Raw genomic sequence first — 22,740 nt, 5'->3', positions numbered from 1 at the left:
ATTGTACAAATAGATTTGCTAAGTCGAACCTGTTCAGTTGAGGTGCACTCCACGTGAAAGTATATATATATATATATATATATATATATATATATATATATATATATAATATATATATATTATATATAAAATTTTTGAAAATAATGGAGTCCAATACTCGCCGGTCTGTTGTAAATAAGATGAGAAGTACCTTGTGCATAATGACTGCTAATAAGTGACAGCGACTCTCAGGATAAATAAATAATAATAAAAGAAAATGTAATTTAAAATAGGCCTAAATGTAATGCATAGGCCTATTTGTTTAATGCAGTTATTACGTTAGACTATTAAAAGTTTTAATAATGTTAAGTGTGCCGAAAGTAGGCCAGATGCAAACCTCTTGGTGTATTTTAACGTATTCTGTTGTATTAACAATGTACAAGTTTGAAATTGTTATTATTTTTTTTGATAATGATACATTGCTTTTATTGTTCATTTAAAAAAAATATTTTAGAAGTTTGTATTATTATTATTATTATTATTATTATTATTATTATTATTATTATTATTATTATTATTAACAATCGCAGATCTAGTTCTGTTTTAAATACAAATTCATACTTCTGCTTGTTCATTTTCCAACGTTTTGCATACCGTATCCTTAACTAGTGCATATAAAAAGACTGGAATAATACTTTCGCTTTATACTTGAGGGTGTACAATAAAATGTAATTTTGTTATAAAATAACTGTTACTTAGTTCCTACTGACACACAACCTTTTAACAAAGTTGCTGTAATGTTTAAATTGAGTTACGATGTTGCTACAAGGCTGTGTGTTTGCGACTTCTCCATGACCGGCTCAATAAACAGCGATGTTTAATTGACTTTTTACGGTATATCTATATTGTGATGAGACTTTCTGTATGTCACATTATTTTCATTTCTCTACAGAATCCCTTTTCCGATTATGATGAAAATTGCTTTTGCAGAAATTATTGAGTGTTACACAACCTGGGGTTATATGGCTGACCGCCTGTCTGTATGTTACATTTATATACACGGTCATGGTTTGTAATGTATGTCTAGAGAAACACATTTCAATTGAGGTGAAACTTGATTTGGACATACAAGCTATCGACAGTGTATGAATCTGGGGCATGTGCAGGCATCATCTGTATATGTGTGTGTGTGTCTCTTAAACAAGTTAACTTAATTAAAATAAACTTTGTGACAATATGATAGTTCAAATAAACAAATTTTGTATCATATATATATATGTAAGCCAATAGGGCAGCTAATTTTATTTAATAAAAAAAACAAACAGAAACAACATTGTCAAATACAGCAGTCCATATATGTCACAAATGCCACAGTTAAAGTAAAGTTCCATTCTGAAAATAAAAAAAAAAGTGTCCGTCTTATTTTGTAAACAGAAGCTGTGGTAATGCTAGTTCGGCTCTTATTAAATAGGCCAGAGCAAAGGAATAGATTGTATTTCATTCTGAGAGAGGAGGGGGAACTTAGACAAGAATGAGGGCAATGACTGATAAGCAGATACACCTGAAACAGCAAAGGGTTCACGTTGGTGGGAGGCTTTGACAAGAGTGAAGCCAGTATTAGAAATAAAATTAGAAAAAAAAAAGTGCATTTATACCAAACATTGCACCAGGTAGGTAAAAGAAAATGTTCAATGAATCTGGGCAGTAAAAATATAGCTGGTCTTATAGTACTGGGATGTTTTAATCCAATGTAGTAGGGATATGGAAACAAACTATTGCTGACATTATTCCACTTTAACATAAATTTTTAGAGTGACCCCTGGAGGTCAAAACAGTTAGTGTGCCACTGGTCTTGAATTAATCTCTACAGATCTGCTTCTGCAGTGTCTCTTGCTATCTGCTCTTGTACACAAGTCCGTCTAATGACTGGACCTGTTAGTTTCACATCTTGTGCTGTCAGTTTCCGTGAGAGAGACCTTCCTCAGCTGCTCCTGAACCTCCTCCTCCTCAGAATACAGCCGGGATGACCACAAGGATTGGCTGTTTGGACTGTGTGCTCCAAACAGCCTGCGATCAGTGTTACAGAGCTGCTTCTTGACAATGAACTCGTTACTAGCGAAAGCCCCTCTTGGGTAGTCTGGCACCTCAGTGTTCGGCGCAGGCTGATCTAAAAGCAAGAAGAAAAGGCAGGAGTGCATATTGTTGTACTGTGCTGTGTACATACATAATTATCATTATCAGATATTTGGTGTTATTTATTACCAAATTGAAATCTTCATTTTAAAACAATTTCAAATATTATTGAACAGTAATGTTCACAATTTTGACATTGTGGTTAGGAGATAATGCATTGCACAATAGTAATCAACTCACAACACAAATTATTATTATTATTATTATTATTATTATTATTATTATTATTATTATTATTATAGCACAGCATTTATATCTATAATTAACAATAGCTACTATTTATCAAAGCTGTTAACTCCATGGTGCAATTTAAAAAAAAAAAAAAAAACACCAAAGACACCATTAGCCAACAAAATCACTTCAACTTGTTCACAGTGCTGCACTTAAACACAATGTACCTTGTCCCACATGACCTCCTGGAGAGACTGGCTTCATCAGACGGTTTAGCTGCACGTTCCAGTGTTTCACATGGCAGCTGGCTCTGCACAGCTTCTTCTTTGCTTCCTGGAGACAGAGAGAAAGAGGGAGTTAAAAAACAGATAGATCTAGCTACCCAGTATGTCACCATCCCCAATCACTAAGATATTCAAGTTCAAGTCCATTTGCCACATATACCCCCCCCCCCCCCCCCCCCCCCCCAAAGCACACATGGCCTCAATGGCCATGTCCCCCCTTAAAATCCCAAAAGTCTCACTCAAAGTCCTGGGCCAGGTTGGTACTGGCCATGCTGTCAGCAGACGTGCTGACAGTGGGGCGAATCTCTCCTCCCGCTGTACCACTTGCAGCGGAAATACTGCCAATGGTGCAGCTGTCAGCAGACGTGCTGACAGCTTCCAGACTGACTCCTTCAGTGGAAAAGCTGCTGGGGTTGGTGGTCTCCAGACCTCCCCCAAGATCACCGGCAGCATAACTGCTGCGGGGGAAGGTGGTCTCCTGACCTCTCCTCCCTTTTTTAAAGCCGGCAGCTCCCTCTGGTAGGGCTCCGGCCACAATGACCCTTGCGGCCAAGCAGAGCTGACGCAGCTCCAGCTCCTCTCCTTGTGATGGTGGGGGAAATGATACCAGCAGGCATTCATCTTCTGCTGGTGGGGGAAGTGATACCAGCAGGTATTCACCCTCTGCTGGTGGATGGGGACCCAGCAGGCATTCACCCTCTGCTGGTGGAGGTGGCGGAGGCAGAGGCAGCTCCTGCTCCTCTGCTCCTGCCAGTGGAGATGGCGAAGGCAGAGGCAGCTCCTGCTCCTCTGCTCCTGCCAGTGGAGATGGCGAAGGCAGAGGCAGCTCCTGCTGCTCTGCTCCTGGCGGTGGAGGAGGCAGAGTCAGGTCCTGCTGCTCTGCTCCTGGTGGTGGAGGTGGCAGAGGCAAAGGCAGCTCCTACTGCTCTGCTCCTGCCGATGGAGGTGGCGGAGGCGTGTAGTCTCCTGCCAACGGAGCTGGGAGCGGCGTGTAGTCTCCTGGCGGTGGAGGTGGGAGCGTCATGTAGTCTACCCTTATTACAGGGGACTGGTGCGGCTCTGCCTCTCTTGTAGGGGACTGGTGCGGCTCTCCCTCACTTGCAGGGGACTGGCGCAGCTCTCCCTCATTTGCAAGGGAAGGTGATGGAGGCAGAGGAAGCACCTGCTCCTCTCCTCCAGGTGGTGACGGTAGAGGGAGTGATACAAGCAGGCACTCACCCTCTGCTGGTGGAGATGGGGACAGCACCCTCTCGGGCTTTGGATCCTCGTGGTCCCCCCATCTGGGCGCTGGACTCTCGCGGTCCCCCCGCCTGGGTACTGGAGACCCTTCTACCTGAGCTGCTGTTCTATTTATAGCTGCCTCCAAGTAGCAGAGGACCAACTCCACCCCTTCCTCCAGGGAGTTTAGGGTGTGTTCCTTCTCATACGCCTCCCATCGCTCCCTGTCCATCAGCCACAGGACCCGGGTGGCTATGGGCATGGACTGGGCCTCCAGCCCAGCATTATCCTGGATTCAGTCCCTCAACCTAACGGCGTCTTCTGACATTTATTTATTTATTTTAACAAGAAACTACGGTTCCTGCTCTGGTCTGCGTCTAGGAGGTGCTGGTAATCCCACGATGACACCACGTGTCACAAAGATGGCTGGAGTGAGGGACGTCAGACCAGAAACAGGAACCAGGAAATAAACAAAGAGAGAGGTGGAGTTGGGTGGAGCTGAGTGATTGGTACCGATCAGCATTTAATAATTTAAACAGACAGTAAATTAAAAGGTTGTAACAAAAACAGAACACTGCATGTGAGGCCAAAATAAACAGACAAACAAAACGGACTAACACTTAAACAAACAGTGGACTGACAAACAAACAAGGTGAGTGAAAACAGTGGTTATATATATTTTACTTTGTTTAGTTTTCTCGTTTTTAATTCTCTCCTCTCCACACCCGTTCTCCACTCACCAAACACACAACCCCGAGTGAGTGAAAACATGCTGCTTTTATGCAGCTGTATCGAGACTCGATTGCTAATCAATCATTCAATTGGAGTCGCGGTACAACTTCACATGAATTAATAAAGTGCAATTCCCCGTGCTCACATATTATTACTTCTTACTTGCACGTGAAGTGCTGTGCAATCCTTGTGCCTAAATACAAATATACATTTTAAACACTTGTGTTACACAGACCAGTTTATATCCCGTGTACCAATGACTATGCACCAACATACAACACAAAATACACACAGGGGCGGGCACTTTGCCACAGGCCCACAGTGGCTCACTTAATAAAAAGCATTTGGTTCGAATTCCGTTTGTGACTATTTGGGTTGACGACCCACTTGCCTTAGTTAGGGAAAAAAGATTGGGGTAGATGCCCAAAGAATCCAGGTAGAGACATCCCAGATTCAGTGCTTACCTCAACGGGTGAAAAAATGATAAAAAGGAATGGATGAATAAGGAACAGGGGTCCCCTGATTGGTAAGTGGGTTGCAGTGTAAAAAAAAAGAAAAAAAGGTGGAAAATATTATTTTTTGTAATACTAAAGCTGACAAAGGTCAAATTGTTAAAACTACATTTTTAAGGCACGTACATGTACTGTAGTATCAATTTCAGTTGGTCTGTCGGGAGTGGTGAATATAATGTGAATAGAACAGGCTGCTGCACAGCTGCTTAAAAAAAGGACAGTTAATCCGCAATGGCTCAGTTCAAACCCCAAGTTAAACTAACAAGCTCCACAACATGTTCTATGGCCTTTTATAAATACACACAACTATATCATATTGGCTGCTCAATGGAGGGAATTGTCTAATTGGACAGAAAAGTGGTAAAAGATGTATTTTTGTTTATATATATATTTGAAAAAGAATTCAGCACTGGGAAATCCCTGCAGTGGGGTCTCTGTTACACAATATTTTTTGGCCCTACATCATTGTGTTGGGTGTTCTTCTGGTGTTGTTTCTAATCGTATAAAAGAAGCAATAAACTCCCCTGAAAAATTATTAAATTGAACTCTGCCACTCATTCCCATTGCCATCCCTGCCCCTCATACTCATTTCCAGTTGCAGTCATGTACCTCCAGGAACTGGTTGCTCTTCTGCCTGGACTCCTGCAGCTTCTCCAGTTCATGGCTGGCCACCTTTAAGGCCTGAGCCTTCTCTGTCATGTCCTGCAATATCACATGCTTGTCCTGCTGGGTCTGCTGTAACAGAGCCTCCTGCTCCTCCTTCAGACGGCTCAGTTGCTTCTGCTTTTCTTCCTCCTCCTCCAGCAAACTGTAGTACAGGGAAAGAGTAAACAGGTGTCATAGTGCAGAGCTTGACACACTGAAGGCTCTACACAGCATGACTGTGTCAAAGGGTGTGCTGTGGACCCACCTGGCCTGTGTGACCCTGGCCCTCTCCTCCTCCAATCTCGCCTGGATCTCTGCCTCCAACGCTTTCTCCAAGGCCTGCTGGGTCATTTCCAGCTCCCGGATTCGAAGTCGCTGCTTCACTGATTCGGCCTCTTTCTGAGCAATCTCTGTTGCCATGTTAGCTCGAGCCTTGTCCAGAAGCAGAAAAACAACAGGGAACAAATGCATTTCTGTTAATTATTTCCACTCTATTACAGTTAAAGATTTTCATGCCACAGTTAAACCCCCGTGCTTCGTGTCATTCTTTTGTATTGCCATTTATTCTGTACAGTATCAACTGTATTGTTTTTGTATTGCCAAGACTCAACTTAAACCGAGTAATAACATTAACTTACTAAGTTTGTGTGTGTGATTTGCTAAATCTTTGTCTTGACATAATCAAAAAGGCATGTGGTTGTTTTCAGAAAGTATTAAAATGCCAGTAAATGCACTTCATCCTGCAAGTTGTTTGAAATAAAAATCCATGGAAAATAAGAATGTAAGCTCTGGTGCACTTAATCAAGAGTCTATAAAACCTGTTCGCTTCAGGCCTCTGACTTTTTTTTGAGAGGCCTTCCCGTTGCCTCACCTCCTCTGCCTCTCTGAGCTGCCTCTCCAGGGCTCGCTGCATAAGCTGCTGCTGCTCCCACTCCCTCTCTTCCTCCTCTTTATGGAGACCCTCAGCCTCCAGCTGCTCCTGGAAAAAAAGACACACCACTTGTATTATTGAAGAGTTCATTTGAGTATCTTTTAACCTTTCCTCTACATAGTAAAGGATTTGAGATCATTCTTCGTCACCAGTTTGTTTTTCAAATTTGAAGCAAGCACAGCAAATTCTTTGTGACACTGTGTAAGTGCAAGTTTATCAGAATACTCCATTACCAACACTCCAAGACATATTTTTCCAGAACAGTGTTTTTTCCTCACAGGAACCTGCTCTCTTGCTCTCACCCTCTCCTGCAGGTCCCGGAGTGTCTGCTGCTCCTCTTTCTGCTTCGAGCTCTGCTCTCTGTTCTCCCGCCGGCGCAACTTCAGCTCCTTGTGTAGAGATCTCTTCCCCTCGGCTAGGAGACGAATGGCTGTTTGGATAGCTGTGGGCAGGCAGTAGGGATAAAAAAACTGTCACTTGCAAACGGAGGGATCATTTCGGCCGAGTCAGCATTTAATGAAGTGATCCTTACCTTGCATCCACTCCAGACGGTGCTTCAGGTCAGGCGCACTAATCTCGAATGTCCTGTTGGCTGTTTTTATGCAGAAAAGGCAGCGTCGGCCTTCCTTATCCTGAATAGCCTGGACAGGAGAAGATCAATTTTCTTTTTTTTTTTTCAAAGATCAAGATCCTCCTCATAGTCTTTCTTGGATATGAGAAAATGACAACAGCAACATTCTTTCTGGATATTCCACTGGCATTAGCCCTCAACCAGCTATGCAGAGAAATCTGCAGAAAACTCTGCTGTACAGGACATAGAGCCCAATACTAAGGCTGCCCAACCAATGGAAGGCTCTGTGCTTTACCTCCGTAACACATCTCTTGTCCAGCAGGATCTCTCCCTTCTTCTCCTTCAGGTCCTCGCTGACATAATATTGGATTACTGAGGGCTTCAGCACGAACCAGCGCTCATTCCAGTTCCTGCGCACCAGCCCCTTCTTCCACATGTAGCCCTGAGATGAGAGGAGAAGCGCAGTCGGGGGTACTGTACTCCAGCACTCTGTGCCTACTTCTTTGTGCAGTGGTTGCGAACCAATTATACAGATTTCTTATTGAATTTACTCTTTTCATGCAACATACATGCTGAACTTGCATTACTGAATATAGCAGTACAATTCTTTAAGCTTCTTTTATGGCATCCCTGGTAATACTTGACATCAGAGTGATAGCCTACCTTCTTCAGCACATCGTGGTACATTTCTTGGAAGACTTCATCCACAGCCAGGCTCACTGCTTCTGTGCCCTCACTTCTGATGAGCCTCCCAGAGCCCATTAGTTCCAGGAATTTCCAGACTGTCATTCCGTCCAGTAGAGTTGGGTCCTGGCAGTAAGAGTCATCCAGCCCATTCCGCTCCCACTCCAAGCTCATGGCTGAAGCGATCTTCTTCAGCAAGTACTCAACCTGCAGAGCACAGTGAGAGACACTCATCACTGAGGCAGGGTGCAGTGACTCTAGGACTCAAACACTACTTCACTTCAGATCTCATAGGAATAACTGATTTACTTTAGAACCTGGATTGAACTGGTTCTATTAAATTAACCAAATGAACCTCCACAAGATGCCCAAACCTGCTAACACCTCTGCAGCAAGCCCTAGGTACAGTTCAGTGGTTTTGTACACCTGCACTGTTAAAAAAGGGATTAGCCTTCCTTAAAGCTTAAGTAGCTTCAGATTGCATTTTCAAAGTTATTGTATTGTCTTTTTTATTATGTTTGCAAATATTCGCAGTAGTTCTTATTTAATTAATCTTATTGCTGAATAAATGTTCTCAAGATGGTACTAGCTCTTACTTCTATAAAGACACAGTGGCTGAGCTAGCCTGAGTTATGCAGCACCAAAACTCAGTTGAAAGCACCTTAACACACACACACATAGAAAAAAAAAACACACAGTATTTTATTAATTGCAATAAGATCCAGCACTGGACACATCATAAATGGTGCAGTGAACTCAAAACTGAAAAAAAAAAACCTTAAAATATAATACAAAAAATTAGATAACATACTCTATGTACTGTATAACCAGGGAAATTCTTGTTTGAAGTTTGCTATCCACAGATAGAGACATATCGAATGAACTGATAATATTTTCCGTAAAAGTGTCTTGCTGGACTATAACTGACCATATGGCAGTTTGTATAACATATTTACCAAATGTTTCACTCAAGCGTCTAAGGCATACTATTATTGAATGTAACAAAAATGTACTACCAATATTATGATCCTTATTCACAAAGCTTTAAACTCACAGGTTATTAAAAAATACTTTTTTTTTTTTTTTTTAAATGAATTAAATAAGGTTTGGTAAATGTATTCATTAAACTGTTGAAGACATAAATATAAACACGTTTTTAACTAATCAAGTTAGACATTAAAGTTAAACCTTGGTGTATAGGATCTTTACTATGTGAAATCTTTAAAAAGCTATTTGGCTCACAGTGACCTGCATGTTTTTGTCACAACCAGAGATTATATCTTCTGTCAGTGACTTAAACAGGAAACCATCATTGCTGAACAGGAAGCAACAGTGAATGAAGCCTTTCTGCCCACGTTATGGTGATAAAGTCTTCTCTCTGACAGTGTGTAATTTGAGGGGGTTAAAGCTGCTGCCTTAGTAACGAGAAACTCTCCTCTCTCAGCAAATACTGTGCTATGTGCAATATACTTAAGTTCTTACAGGTATTTGGGTGATTTCACTACTGAATTTCACTAACCTCAATTCTCTGTTTACTGCTCACAGTTTAACTACAGATATGAGATATGGATTATTCTCTGCTATAGGGGTACAAATAATAGCTGTTCAATGTTATAAAGTCCAAATATACTGTAATCTAAAATGTGTCTAAAAGTAGTTTTCCTAAGAAACATCTGTTTGCTCATTACTTTGTACAGACATTCGGTCACTGTTTTGGTACCCCAATAGCAAATAAATTCATACCAGTATGGCACATGAATCCATATATATATATATATATATATATATATATATATATATATATATATATATATATATATATATATTAGTGCTAGCATGTAAAATGCTGTAGGAGGCTGAACAAAATCTGGCACACAGTTTTCATTGGCTTATACTTACAAAAGCAAGTGACAACACTGGTTGCTCTAAGTTAGCCTTGCGCCAAGACTTTTATCAGGGCTTAAATGCACAACAAAGATTCATATGATGTAAATAAACAAAACAGTAAGAACTGGTATAATGTAGAACAGTTCTATTTATTTTAATTATTACCTCTTCAGGTATCATGACAAGGGGATATCTGTCTTCTGATAACATGTTAAAAAGACACCACAGTTTAAAAGCATCTTTCCGGGGGCACAGGCCAGCCTCCATGCCTGGCTTGTAGTTCTTCTTAGCTGTCATCATCCAGCACAGTTCGTCGAATGTCTCTTTATCGAAGGTCCCATTAGTTGCCTGAACAGGAGAAGATTCTTTGTTACACAAACAATTACTCTCCTAAACTGACATACAAATTGTAATTTAGACACATGTGCCAGATTTACACCAAAAAGATGCAATCAATACATTTTTTATGAAAGGAAAATAAAACTGTTAATGTTACAAGATAACAAAACTAAAATATTAGGTGCTCTTTAGGTCCCTAATAAATCTCACTGTTACTTATTTAGTAGCATTCACTTTTATTTTACGGTCACAAACAATGGTGCAAATTAGATATTTCAGTGTAAAAACCTTGATAATTAAAAGTTCATGAAAGATCTCTGCAAACTCTTGAAAATAAAATGATGCCCTGTCACACCGTATATAACATTTGCATTATTATTCTAGAAACCTTAAAAGTTTCTGCCAGTTACTTAGCTTTGAGGGATATAGTTACAATGTCATTTATTTTTGCTGTTACTGCACATTTTCTTAAATATGACTGTGACAGAGAGCAAATGAATCCGAGTCAACAATCTCCTACCTATGAGGGCACGATATAACAGGAATAGTGTGCCCCGGATGGTCAGTTGGAAGTCGGCTACCCAGGAAGGGGGCGGGGCCACAATACTAGAACTCATTGCCTTAATGTGGCAGATGAGGTGTCAGTCATGCATTGGAGGATATGTGATTGCACTCGCTACCGAAGGGGGTGGGACTGAATGTATATCAGGGGATGTGGCCGAGCGATCTGTTCCTTTGTTACGGTTATGGAAAAGACCTTTAAAGGACGCACTGTGATTTAAACCAGGAGTGTTTTTCCTGTTGTTTTTGTTTGTCTATTAATAACTGTATTTCTCATTGTGAGATGGCTAAAATATCCGGGAGCTGTCGCTAATCAGCCAGCATAAACCCCAGACCACACTGCTCTACTGTTTCACTGTTACTGTATAATTCACCACTTACACAAGGAGCACTCACTGTTGGGATTCGTGACCATGTCTGTGTATAGTGTGTGTTGTTATTATTTCCGGACTTAATCCTGTGGTTTTACTGACTTTACACATCGCTGTGTATAGTCAGTATTATTATTTAAAAGCAAATAATAAAGCTTTGTTTTTCACCATTGAACTGTTGTTGGATTGTTGTTACTGAGCACTGCATCACCTCTACACCTGTGCACTACAAACCACTTTGCCACAATGGCATTTAGTCATTTAACTTAAGTCCTCAGCCTGCAACATTACTTTCAACAGTAAACCAAGAAAACAAAGACAATTATCCAACCAAGCTATTTCAGTTTTTATTTTTAATTAGTTTTCTACACATTTCTAGAATATCTTTTTCACTTGGATGTTGTGGGGTAGGATGTGTAGATAAATGAAAAAAAAAACATAATTTTAATGCATTTTAAATCCAGTCTATAAGGAAACAAAAGATGATAATTTTGAAAGGGGGTGTAGACTTTTTATAGGCACTGTACTTGCCTATTGCTGTCTCGATTTTTGTGCCCCCTCCTACCTCCAGACTATTATTTCTCCTTAGACCCACTCTTCCCCGTCACTCCTCTGTCACTGGAAGATTAGCTGTGCAATGTGATACTTTGTAACAACTGTAAGTCACCCTGGATAAGGGCATTTGCCAATTAAATAAATAAATAAATAAATAAATAATAATAGGCAATGCAAACCTGAGTTAAACAACATGATTTGGCCACAGGTTGAAAGATAATCCCATTTTATTATTAACCCTTGTTCCCATTGATGGAAAATTCTTAATACTGCAGATGCAGAAGTGTACAATTCCCACTCACCTTGGCCAGGATGTATTTGTTAAGATAGGGCATGTATCCTTGGTTGGAGACTGGCCCATCGTCATTATCCTGGAAGTGTTCCTCCAGCGCCACAGGATCATGGGGAATATTCAGGGCTGTGTACAGATTGTGGGATAACACCTGGGGGATAAAGGTAAACATGCCTGTCACAAACAAAGGAGCTATCGTGCCAGTCATAAACCACAACTTATATCTGTGTGAATGCTTTGGTTTTGGTACATTAAAGTACAGCCATCTTCAATGTTTTTTTTTTATTATTGGTCTACAATTGCTGCCGAGGAAAGCATCTATGACCTTGCTTGCTTTCAGTTCCCATCTGAAAAATAAAGAGTATAGTGGAGACGTGTAGTGGAGACGATTTTATTCCGACTGTTTCTAGTCCATCTGGAATTCAATACTGGTTGCCATTGTCAATTTTTGTATGGCACTTGGAAGACAAAAAAAAAGCTTGCACATTTATTAAATGAACAAAACAAAAAGATTTAAACAAAACACAAAAGAAAAGGACACGTTGGCCAAACGAACACTAACAAACATGATGAGTCAGACAAACAAGTACTGTGCTGGTGCTTCCAGCACGAAATAGCAAGTGTGTTTATGGTTAAATATTTATTCTATTCGAGTGACTTGTGTATGTGTGTGTATATATATATATATATACAGTTGTGCCGGGGTTCAATAAATTCACTTGAAACCCACCATGTGAACTAATTTGTGCAATCCCTGTGCCTAAATACACATATATTTTAAAACACTTTTGCTACACAGACCCATTTATATCCTGTGCACCACTATATGCACATATAACAAACAACATGAAATACAAAGATAATCACAGGGGCCAGGCACACTGCTACAATGAGCCATTTATTACAGTGGATTTGACCGTCCACTTATTGTACTTAGGGATTCCAATTTGGTCCATTCCACCAACTTAGTACAGAATTGATATATGCTAAAATGAACCTGACATCATAAAGGTTTAGAGTAAACCTCATAACAATTCAGACGCCAACTTTCATTGAATGAAACTGGCTTGTTTATATAATTTTGAAATGATAAAAAAAAGATTATCTGTGCATGTTAAAAAAAAGTCTTTCTTTTAAACATGACATATATCCGACACAATGTAGTCGTGAGCAATAGTGTTTTACTTTCAGCTCACTCAGATATTCAGCTGTTCACTGGTTAATCACATCCTGTGTCCTGTGTAATTGTGATAATTGCTGTAACTTTAGGGCAGGTGTAACTTGAAAAAAAGAATGTTTTCCCTTGCTAGTATACACAGTTTAATGAGAGAGAAGTCAAGTACTGTCTACAATCAAGAACAACACTGAGGCTTATGACGCAATGGGCCGGATTTTCTCCTGTGGGTAAACTGACCATGAAATACAGTATATTTGATTTGCCCATATGGGAATATCTAAGCTTATTGAGTCTACTTTTGAAAAAATAGCTAAAACCACATTGCCAATAGCTGTCACAAAGTGAGAAACTCCAACCAACTGTCATAACAGCATTTGTCTACCACAACCAACAGGCTACAACATGGCACCAGGTAAGCCTAATCAATTGAAGAAATGAAGACAATGCAAAAGCTTTCCAGCCCTCCCTTTCAGAAAGTATCCTCAGAGTGCTTAATACACTATTTATAACACTGTCCCTGGAATAATCCAGTGATGACCCCCCTCCCCCCAACAACCAGCGATGATATCTTGATCAGAAATATGTTATATTAAAATGTGAAAGGATATCAACATAAAATAGGGGCTCTCCAAATAGTTAAAAGTAAAAATCCTTCATAAAGAACAGAATTTAGCTGTAAGTAGCTATCAGCAAACCACATTCCACACCCTAAACATATGCCTGTATTTAGGTATTTTAGCAACAAATACCATCAAACCAGCACAGGTTTTCATTTTTTGATCAGCCAGTTTATCAAACTGCAATAGCACACGTACAAATGGAGGTGGTCCAGTTTCCAGGACCATCAGTTTATTGCAATATGAGTACTTGCTTCTGTACTGGAGATAAGCCTATACCACTCATACAGGAAGCTGGCAGTAAGACAGAACATGACAAGAAGCATTGTATAAAATAAGTCATTGAGTTGTATTTAGGACATGTACTGCGTCTCTGCCCAATCCAACCCTTTATATAGTGTGACCCTAGGGAACAGCTCAATGAATGACATCACCCAAGAGTGCATTCTGTAAATATTTTTTATCTGATTGACAAACAGCTAATAATTTTTGTTTACACATTTAATTAGAATATAGGTATCCAAAACTTGTGAAAATCCACAAGAAACTGATAAATGTTTTAGGGTTAGATTGGGAGTCTGTGCTGTTTATTTATCAAGTGGCATCATTACTAATGAGTGACAAAAAAAAAAAAAAAAAAAAAAAATTAAAAACTGATCTGGAAAGATTTGTATCTGAATTGTTGCTGTTAAATCTATTTGTGATAAAAACTAGTAGAAAGCTACTCTGGAATCTATGAATATTTTTTTTTCTTTTTCTTCTTCCCTATTTTGATATTGGTCCACAGCAGCTGCTTCACAAATTTGGTAATTTAAATATAAATCTGTTGTATATAATACAGTATTAATGCACACAAATGCACATCTCATTTTCATCATTTTATTAAAAAACAAAATGTTGCTCTGGCCATTCTGCCTGCTACATTCAAACAGTGTGGTCAGCGATTGCTATCCACAGATACTATAAGTCTCTATTGGAGAGATGTGAGATAACCTCAAGTGTCAACCTGTTTTTAAATCACTGTGATTTTATCACATACCAATAACTACACAAGGACCCCTGCGCTTCGGAGCGGCGAAGACGAACACATGCTGTCCTCCGAAGCGTGTGCAGTCAGCCGACCGCTTCTTTCACTCTACAGGGCCACCATGCAGCCAACTTAGAGCTACAGCGTCGGAGGACAATGAAGCTTTGGCAGCTTACAGGTAAGCCTGCAGGCGCCTGGCCAGACTACACGGTTCGCTGGTGCATGGTGAGCTAAGGACACCCTGGCCGACCTAAGCCAACCTCCCGCCTCCCCGCCTCCCCCCCGCACTGGCTGGTGCTAGGTCAACTGTGCGCCGCCCCCTGGGAACTCCCATCCACATTCAGCATCAGCAGCATAAATTCTGACTGTGATAAGAAGCATTTAATGGGAAATCTTTTCAAGGGCCAATTTAACGTCAATTGCTGAAGAAGCATGTTGCATTTGACCAATGCCAGTGCATAATTATTCTGGATAATAAACTGCTGGTACCAGTGAACACTGTGCAGCCTTCAACAGCAAGCATGTGATATGGAGGTTTTTTTTTTTTTTTTTTTGTGAATGACATCAATTTGCGATTAATAATCACAATACCCATATAAAGAACACAGTCCTAGAACACTGTGTAGGTATCCTCAAAACATAATAAAGTTACAAAAATAAAACTGGGTTATATTTTTAAGAAATGATTGCAAATGAACATGCATTTCATTGGATTATTATTTCTGTGGTCTATCTATCATTGCAACAAAATTATCTTCAGAATTAAAGTGACACTTTTTAACCATTATTTTACTGTAGGTTTCATTTTCTACAGCCTATGTAACGATTGCTAGTACACTATAGGAGCCACTCTGATGTAAAAGCGTTAACCTTTGGTGAGGATTCACACCTCACACACACACAGGTTTTTTCTGACAAAGCAAACTACCTTCAGACAGTGAAGAAGTAAACAGAACAAACAGAGCAAGTAAGAACAGAAGAGGTGTGAATGCATACATGACAGGATGTGCACTTCAACCATTTGTAGTGAAGAGGGGTTCTAGCTGGAACTGCCTCTCAAGAAGAAGTCTGCAAATGTCAAGTATGCCCAATAAGAGTGAAGAATTATTCACAGACTGTTCTACCAAAATTTACAACCCTCAATGCAAATACATGACTCTTATTATTCTTGCACCCCACATGCAGAAAAGTGGTACCCCCTGAAAACCCAAGAGTTTATATAGTACTACTGGACCCTCATGCTGCTGCCGGTAGTAATGTCTGCTTAAAGTGACAGGGTGACTAGGAAGTTCTGCCACTCTGGTAAATGGCTTGCTTTGTATTGGAGACCAGAATGAGCAATTATAAAAACTACTGGGCCGTATTTAGTATTATTTTATTTTATTTGGAGAAGGTGAGCTTGCGATTTCAATAAAGGCAAACCCTTAGTAAATGTTGTAAAATACGTTCTTTCCCTCTTTTCTTTTACTCCAAAGGGCCAGCAGTACTATATTCCAGAAGCAAGTCTCAACAGTTACTCATCTGTCTCTTGTAGGAGGACGTTGCCTATTTCACCAAAGGCCTGTACTTGTTAAAACTTGTTCTTGTGAAGCCAAGTGTGATAAAAAATGAAGCCTGTATTTAGAACTTTACATGCTACACCATTTCACAATTACAATATTTAGAAAATAACTCTTATGTATAGTGTATTATACATGTTCAAAGGGCCAAAGTCCAGACTTTTTCAGAGTGATTAAAGAATCCCTAGTGCTTTAATGTGAAACAATTCCTTTATAACATAACATGTCTGCAGATTATTCTAATCTTCACCAGCTTCAACATCCAAAAGTTAATCCTGTTACATTTACTTTTCAATAGTAAAACAGCACCAGTCACATTCTACACTTTTTTTATCTGCATAACATCAACCTACAAGCTGATTCCCCAAATCTCACTTCTTATTCCTACTGAGTACAAAATAAACTGAGCACTCTTTCACCAATCTGTTAAATGGGTTGTGTTTTTGACCTCAATCTACTGTACTGAACAAACATTATTTATTGTAACTCAGTAGTATATTAAATATAGACAGCCCCTTCTAAGATTAATTGTACAGGCACAAAGGCTCTCTTGAATTCTGCTGTAATACAGTAATACACAACTTACAAGATGCCCCAAATAATATAAATTAAGTAACTAAAATGATTGCATCCTATTAACTATATACTTGTTTATTGTCCCCCAGTTTTTAATGTGTTTATAATAGGACAAACTTAAGTCTTTGGAAATAGAAAATATAACCAATGTAATTTTTGGCATCCAGGTACAAAAAAAGGTGACTGTAAAGTCAGGAAGTGTCTATTTAAAACAACTTCTCTCTTCAAGAAACAGTTTTCACGGGAGTTTGTTTTCCATACCTTTAACTGTGATTTAGACACCTTTCCATTTTTCTCCATATCCAAAGCTGTGAAGGCATACCAAATGGACTTGAGCAGTTCTGATTTGAAATCCATGCTTCTACACACTACTGCACTTTTCACAGCAGAGACACTGAGATGACATAGACAGACAGTGAAAAGAGTGCTTGTGGCAGCAGTGAAAAACTGTCAGCTGACACGGGGGTGGAGAGAATGAGGCAAGAAAGATCACTGAAGGAAAAAAAAAGCCCAGGTTTGAAAACAAGATTAAAAAAACCACCAGCTGCCACGCTGCTTTAACCTGGCAAAAACATCAATTATAGAAATTGCCATATAAAACTGCTAACCTAATACAGAATAAGCTCCAAATTAAAACACCAATAATTTAACATTGTAAATGAAAGAAAAAGGGCTACAGCAAAGTGTTACAGAACAACCTGTAGAGTTTACAACCCACATTACTTTATTTTGCAGAATCACGTTTTGTCTACTTCGGAAACATTCTTTTAACATATTGAAGGCTGAAACGTAAGTGGCCTCATCCCTTTATTACTTTCCCAAACAGAAATAAGCAGTTTTTTTTTTAAAGGTACATTTTCAATTTAGAGGATTTTCTAAAGGTTTTGTTCCAAAGTTTTATTCATATGGGCAAGTCCTTCCTTTACTAAAATGGAGGCTGTGCCTGCAGGCATCTGTGGCCACTGATTTCAATAGAATTTCTCAAGACTTTAGACTTTGAATGCCACAACATAAGATCACGTCATGTGCAGCAGGTATTAGGGCCCCCAGGCCCACGCAGACTCTGTGTTGAATAGAATGTGTGTGAGGGGTATAGGTGGGGTCCTAATACTTGTTGCAAAGGAAGTTAATTTAGTTGTAATGGCAGTGGTTAGGTAGTGCCAGTCAGTTTTTCCCTAAATACAGTATTTAGGAAAAAAAAAATCATTTACAGAAAAAAAAATTAAATTAATTTTTTTAAGTAATTTTGCTGATGAAGTTACTTGCCAATATTGTTTTCTAGCTTGTCCCCCCCCCCCCCCCCCCCCCCCCAATAACCATTACGTGCCAATATAACATTAGGTTCATAGAGATTTACGAATTATACAAATACAGTTTATTCAAATGAATTGCATAACTGACAATTCCATATGCCTGTTTAAAAATGTGATGCACATTTCTTATAAAAATGCACATGCACTAGATTCTTGTTAATTGCATAACGCATGTGCCTAACAGTTTTATGCATTTATACAGAATAAGGCACATAAAGTACATTTTTATAAGGAATGTGTATCCCAATTGTCCGCAATCATCAGGTATACAATTAAATGTACTACAGTGTATATGTTAAAGATAACTGTCTACGCTGGTTAATTGCATAAACTGTTAGGCACATAGGCTATGCAATTAACAAGAATCTACTGTAATATCGCTTAACATGATGTGCTTCTGCTATTTTATATATATATATATACACATACATTTCAAGAAACATTTCTGTTAGTCAGTCAGCCCAACAGAGGGCGCTCGTCTAGGACCATTTGAATGTAACTCAGTTATCGGAAGTGCGTATTTTCAACAGGAGGTTGATGGTTTATGTAGTTTGTTGTTTCTAATAAACGTATTCGGTAATATAGAAAATCTTTGTTTTCAAATGACAGAACTGTTCATTTGGAAATTGCAAGCATTTAATTATTCACAAGCAGCTTTTATAGGTAGGTTACCTAAATTATTTTAGTCACCGTAGTGTTTTTCAGGTGACTACTCGAATCGAGACAAAAATATCATGGCAAGACTGTTTTACAATTATCCTAAACCAATATAATATCAACAATTCGAGTCTTTAAGTTTAGTTTGGTCAAGGTAGTGCTAGATAGTACATTCAGAAAGACTCGTATCTGAAAGATACAACTGTAATCAGACAGTATACGACCGTATACATTAAAATGCATTTCATCTGTCACCAGGGTTTGCATACTCAAAAACGTTTACCGATACTAATACCTGTTTGTTTTAACAATACATAGGAACCAGTCGAGCCATTTGATATGCAGAAATAGCTATTTGATGGTTGCAGTGGCATCATGTAAACGATGACATTATAGATGGCATAGTAATACTGTGTGATAATATAAACAAATAAATAAATACAGAGAACTGATGTGCTGTAACTGAAGCTCTCCTGAACTATGGAGCCGAGGGACGCGGAGGGGAAGAGGCGGCTTCTACCCGGGTGGATGGTGAGATGGAGTGGAGAGAAAAAGGTGGATCGACCTACAGAAGGTTCTGCAAAGATAACAACTTCCGCGAAGAGAGGGGAAAGGAAAACCGTGGAGAGGTGTGTTGTGTTTTAAAAACCTCTTGTAACAGAAGTACTATCATTTTAAATAATAAACCAGGGACCAAGGGGCTGTGTTGGTGAATAGGCTACTGCCACAACACAAAGCTGCTGTTTGGTGCCTGTGATTACTTTGAATGCAACACTTACTACTGTATAATCTTCAGTTTCATTGTCCAGTTTGTAGCGTTGTTCAACCAAAGGGGAGAATAGTTCACATTTCTTTGGATTCATTGAGTCGGTATCTAGTTCACTTAGATGTGTCAGTTAAACAACACATCAAAGAGAAATAACCAACATAAGCTCCCCATCCCAAAAGCACAACACAATGTGGCAAAATCAGCAGTCAACGCTTGGAAATAACAGATTACATTTTGAAAGAATAGTGGTCAAGACTGTATTATCACAGCTTTATATAGTAGCTTGCATTATGCCTACCAGCACTGTGTGCAGTGTATGTAGTCTGTACTATTATTCTACTACTGTAGAGTACCTCTTTAAAAAGTGTCAAATAAAAAGAGGAGAGGACAGCATTAAAAATAAAACAGACAGTAAATGTTACATGCATAACACACTGGCAGTGCTGTTGTGTACATTTTAGAGCTTGATTTTTTAAAATTATGATCTTTTTGTTTGTTTGTCCATAAGAACATAAGAACATAAGAAAGTTTACAAACGAGAGGAGGCCATTCGGCCCATCTTGCTCGTTTGGTTGTTAGTAGCTTATTGATCCCAAAATCTCATCAAGCAGCTTCTTGAAGGATCCCAGGGTGTCAGCTTCAACAACATTACTGGGGAGTTGATTCCAGACCCTCACAATTCTCTGTGTAAAAAAGTGTCTCCTATTTTCTGTTCTGAATGCCCCTTTTTCTAAACTCCATTTGTGACCCCTGGTCCTTGTTTCTTTTTTCAGGCTGAAAAAGTCCCTTGGGTCGACACTGTCAATACCTTTTAGAATTTTGAATGCTTGAATTAGGTCGCCACGTAGTCTTCTTTGTTCAAGACTGAACAGATTCAATTATTTTAGCCTGTCTGCATATGACATGCCTTTTAAGCCCGGAATAATTCTGGTCGCTCTTCTTTGCACTCTTTCTAGAGCAGCAATATCTTTTTTATAGCGAGGTGACCAGAACTGAACACAATATTCAAGATGAGGTCTTACTAGTGCATTGTACAGTTTTAACATTACTTCCCTTGATTTAAATTCAACACTTTTCACAATGTATCCAAGCATCTTGTTAGCCTTTTTTATAGCTTCCCCACATTGTCTAGATGAAGACATTTCTGAGTCAACAAAAACTCCTAGGTCTTTTTCATAGATTCCTTCTCCAATTTCAATATCTCCCATATGATATTTATAATGTACATTTTTATTTCCTGCGTGCAGTACCTTACACTTTTCTCTATTAAATGTCATTTGCCATGTGTCTGCCCAGTTCTGAATCTTGTCTAGATCATTTTGAATGACCTTTGCTGCTGCAACAGTGTTTGCCACTCCTCCTACTTTTGTGTCGTCTGCAAATTTAACAAGTTTGCTTACTATACCAGAATCTAAATCATTAATGTAGATTAGGAATAGCAGAGGACCTAATACTGATCCCTGTGGTACACCGCTGGTTACCACACTCCATTCTGAGGTTTTTCCTCTAATCAGTACTTTCTGTTTTCTACATGTTAACCACTCCCTAATCCATGTACATGTGTTTCCTTGAATCCCAACGTCCAGTATAGTCACAGTTTACTGCATGAACGAGGCAGAGTTGGTGAATGCAGCATTTGATCTCCTTGCAACGGTAAGAAACAGATGTTCAAACACTGGGGGTTCCCTTAACCACAGTAGTAATAACATACAACCAAATCATGTGACAACAAATTAAATAAACTATATTCACAGCTAGGTAATTTGAAAAATAAATACTGTAAAAAGAAGGCATGTTATGTAAATAGAGCTGTCACTTTTCTTGCATGTATACAGTACACTGTGCCACAGATTTTAAATAAAACAGATTTATTTATTCAGATTTTATATAAAACAGATTTATTTATCTTCCTGTCTCAAGGGATCAAGTGAGTCGAAACATCCAGGCTTTGGGGTGACAACAGGAGATTCAATAAGAGAAAAGAATATGTGGATCTCTGAATCTGAACTTGAAGATGGAGACACAGATTCAGAACCAATTCAGAAAACTTGTATCTCTGAATCCAATCTAGTGGTTGACAATACCAGTCCAGCTCATCATACCAAACAGAAGCGAGTGGATAGCACAGTGCCAAAGAGAAAGGACATTACACAGGTTTCTGAATTGAATGCATGTGAAAGAACAGTTGAACAGGCCCATGTTGATAGGACAGACCCAGGGGATGCAGAAGATGATGCTTTCAAACTTGTGCGAGAAATTTTCTTCACTTCTTAATGTTTTAAGTCAAGAAAACAACAGAACAAACAGCAGGTAATCAAAGTGAGATGCATAAGATATTGCACTGATATGTTTCTATGGTACATTAGAGCCTCTATTGGGTTGAATTTAATACTGAAATACTACTTATTTAAAAGTAACCAGTGGTAACTGTGCGGTAGTACTATAGTCGGGTTACTACTGAAAGGTGCAGTAGCATTTGTAGTGTAATGAGTAGTAAATAAGTTGCCTTGTTATTACACAAAAACTATTATAGTAGCTGTTTTGTAGTAACATGACAACTTATTTATGACGCAGTTCAAATAGTAAAACACAATACACAGTCACTTTCGGTTCTAAGATAGTGTATTCATAGTGTTAATGTAGTGTATTAACACTGGTTTGAGTAATGGTGTAATGAGGGCCTCATTAAAATGATGCATTCAGGACAAGAGCCAATTAAGTGACAACCTAGCATAGGTGAAGCTAACAGTGAGGAGGGAAATATTATGTACTATGAAATAATGTATATCAACATACAGTATTTAAAATAATATGTGGTAAATGTGTAGTAGTATTGGGTATTTTCTTTTTTTTTTTTTTTTTTTTTTTTCTATAAGGACTTTCTCTAATTGGAGTCCGGCTTTATTTTGGAGTTGGGAGAAAAGGTTTTACTGCTTGAATTTCGTATGGGTTACCTACCAACCCTGGTAAATGTAATTTCTTTTATATAGGACTATTTCAGTTACTTAGTAACTCTGTGCTAATAAATTAATGTCAAAAACATGAAGGTTGTATGACAAATAAATAATAAATCAATTTACCTTTGAATGAATGGAATGGTCTTTGCTTTGGTTGAGTTGT

The 22,740-nt window shown here is 38.9% G+C and overlaps 2 protein-coding genes across 6 annotated transcripts; one reads left to right on the top strand and one right to left on the bottom strand.

The window, feature by feature from the left end:
* Positions 1–1,252: 1,252 nt before the first annotated feature.
* Positions 1,253–19,228, bottom strand: LOC121319645 (differentially expressed in FDCP 6 homolog). 3 transcript variants are annotated; one of them, XM_041257275.1, is made up of 12 exons: positions 19,147–19,228; positions 11,936–12,076; positions 9,973–10,155; positions 7,900–8,127; positions 7,532–7,678; positions 7,198–7,306; positions 6,968–7,107; positions 6,606–6,713; positions 6,000–6,166; positions 5,699–5,897; positions 2,571–2,676; positions 1,253–2,146 (listed from the first exon to the last, which is right to left on the bottom strand). In XM_041257275.1, the coding sequence occupies exons 2-12, from the start codon at positions 11,966–11,968 to the stop codon at positions 1,899–1,901; spliced, it is 1,668 nt and encodes a 555-aa protein (XP_041113209.1). In that variant the 5' UTR covers positions 11,969–12,076; positions 19,147–19,228; the 3' UTR covers positions 1,253–1,898. The 3 variants fall into 3 exon arrangements, with proteins under 3 accessions (XP_041113209.1, XP_041113208.1, XP_041113210.1); XM_041257274.1 differs by lacking the exon at positions 19,147–19,228 and adding an exon at positions 17,143–17,303; XM_041257276.1 differs by lacking the exons at positions 1,253–2,146; positions 2,571–2,676; positions 19,147–19,228 and adding exons at positions 4,236–4,271; positions 17,143–17,303.
* LOC121319646 (cell cycle regulator of non-homologous end joining-like) lies at positions 18,718–22,665 on the top strand. Of its 3 annotated transcripts, none has more exons than XM_041257279.1 (3): positions 18,718–18,857; positions 19,338–19,480; positions 21,541–22,665. In XM_041257279.1, the coding sequence occupies exons 1-3, from the start codon at positions 18,797–18,799 to the stop codon at positions 21,892–21,894; spliced, it is 558 nt and encodes a 185-aa protein (XP_041113213.1). In that variant the 5' UTR covers positions 18,718–18,796; the 3' UTR covers positions 21,895–22,665. The 3 variants fall into 3 exon arrangements, with proteins under 3 accessions (XP_041113213.1, XP_041113211.1, XP_041113212.1); XM_041257277.1 differs by having other exon boundaries at positions 19,320–19,480; XM_041257278.1 differs by lacking the exon at positions 18,718–18,857 and adding an exon at positions 21,207–21,273 and having other exon boundaries at positions 19,227–19,480.
* The last annotated feature ends 75 nt before the right edge of the window (positions 22,666–22,740 follow it).

Source organism: Polyodon spathula, chromosome 8 (genome assembly GCF_017654505.1).
Source record: "Polyodon spathula isolate WHYD16114869_AA chromosome 8, ASM1765450v1, whole genome shotgun sequence".
NCBI lineage: Eukaryota > Metazoa > Chordata > Actinopteri > Acipenseriformes > Polyodontidae > Polyodon > Polyodon spathula.
This window is presented reverse-complemented; position numbering and strand designations above follow the sequence as displayed.

Bases quoted from the DNA above. Each gene is read 5' to 3' on its own strand.
- LOC121319645 (XM_041257274.1), bottom strand. From the start codon at position 17,238: ATGGATTTCAAATCAGAACTGCTCAAGTCCATTTGGTATGCCTTCACA. The intron at 7,307-7,531 runs GTAAAGCACAGA...TCTCCTGTCCAG, and splicing joins ACAAGAGATGTGTTACGGAG to GCTATTCAGGATAAGGAAGG. The intron at 7,108-7,197 runs GTAAGGATCACT...GCCTGCCCACAG, and splicing joins CCGTCTGGAGTGGATGCAAG to CTATCCAAACAGCCATTCGT.
- LOC121319646 (XM_041257277.1), top strand. From the start codon at position 18,797: ATGACAGAACTGTTCATTTGGAAATTGCAAGCATTTAATTATTCACAA. The intron at 18,858-19,319 runs GTAGGTTACCTA...CTGTAACTGAAG, and splicing joins TTCACAAGCAGCTTTTATAG to CTCTCCTGAACTATGGAGCC. The intron at 19,481-21,540 runs GTGTGTTGTGTT...TCCTGTCTCAAG, and splicing joins GAAAGGAAAACCGTGGAGAG to GGATCAAGTGAGTCGAAACA.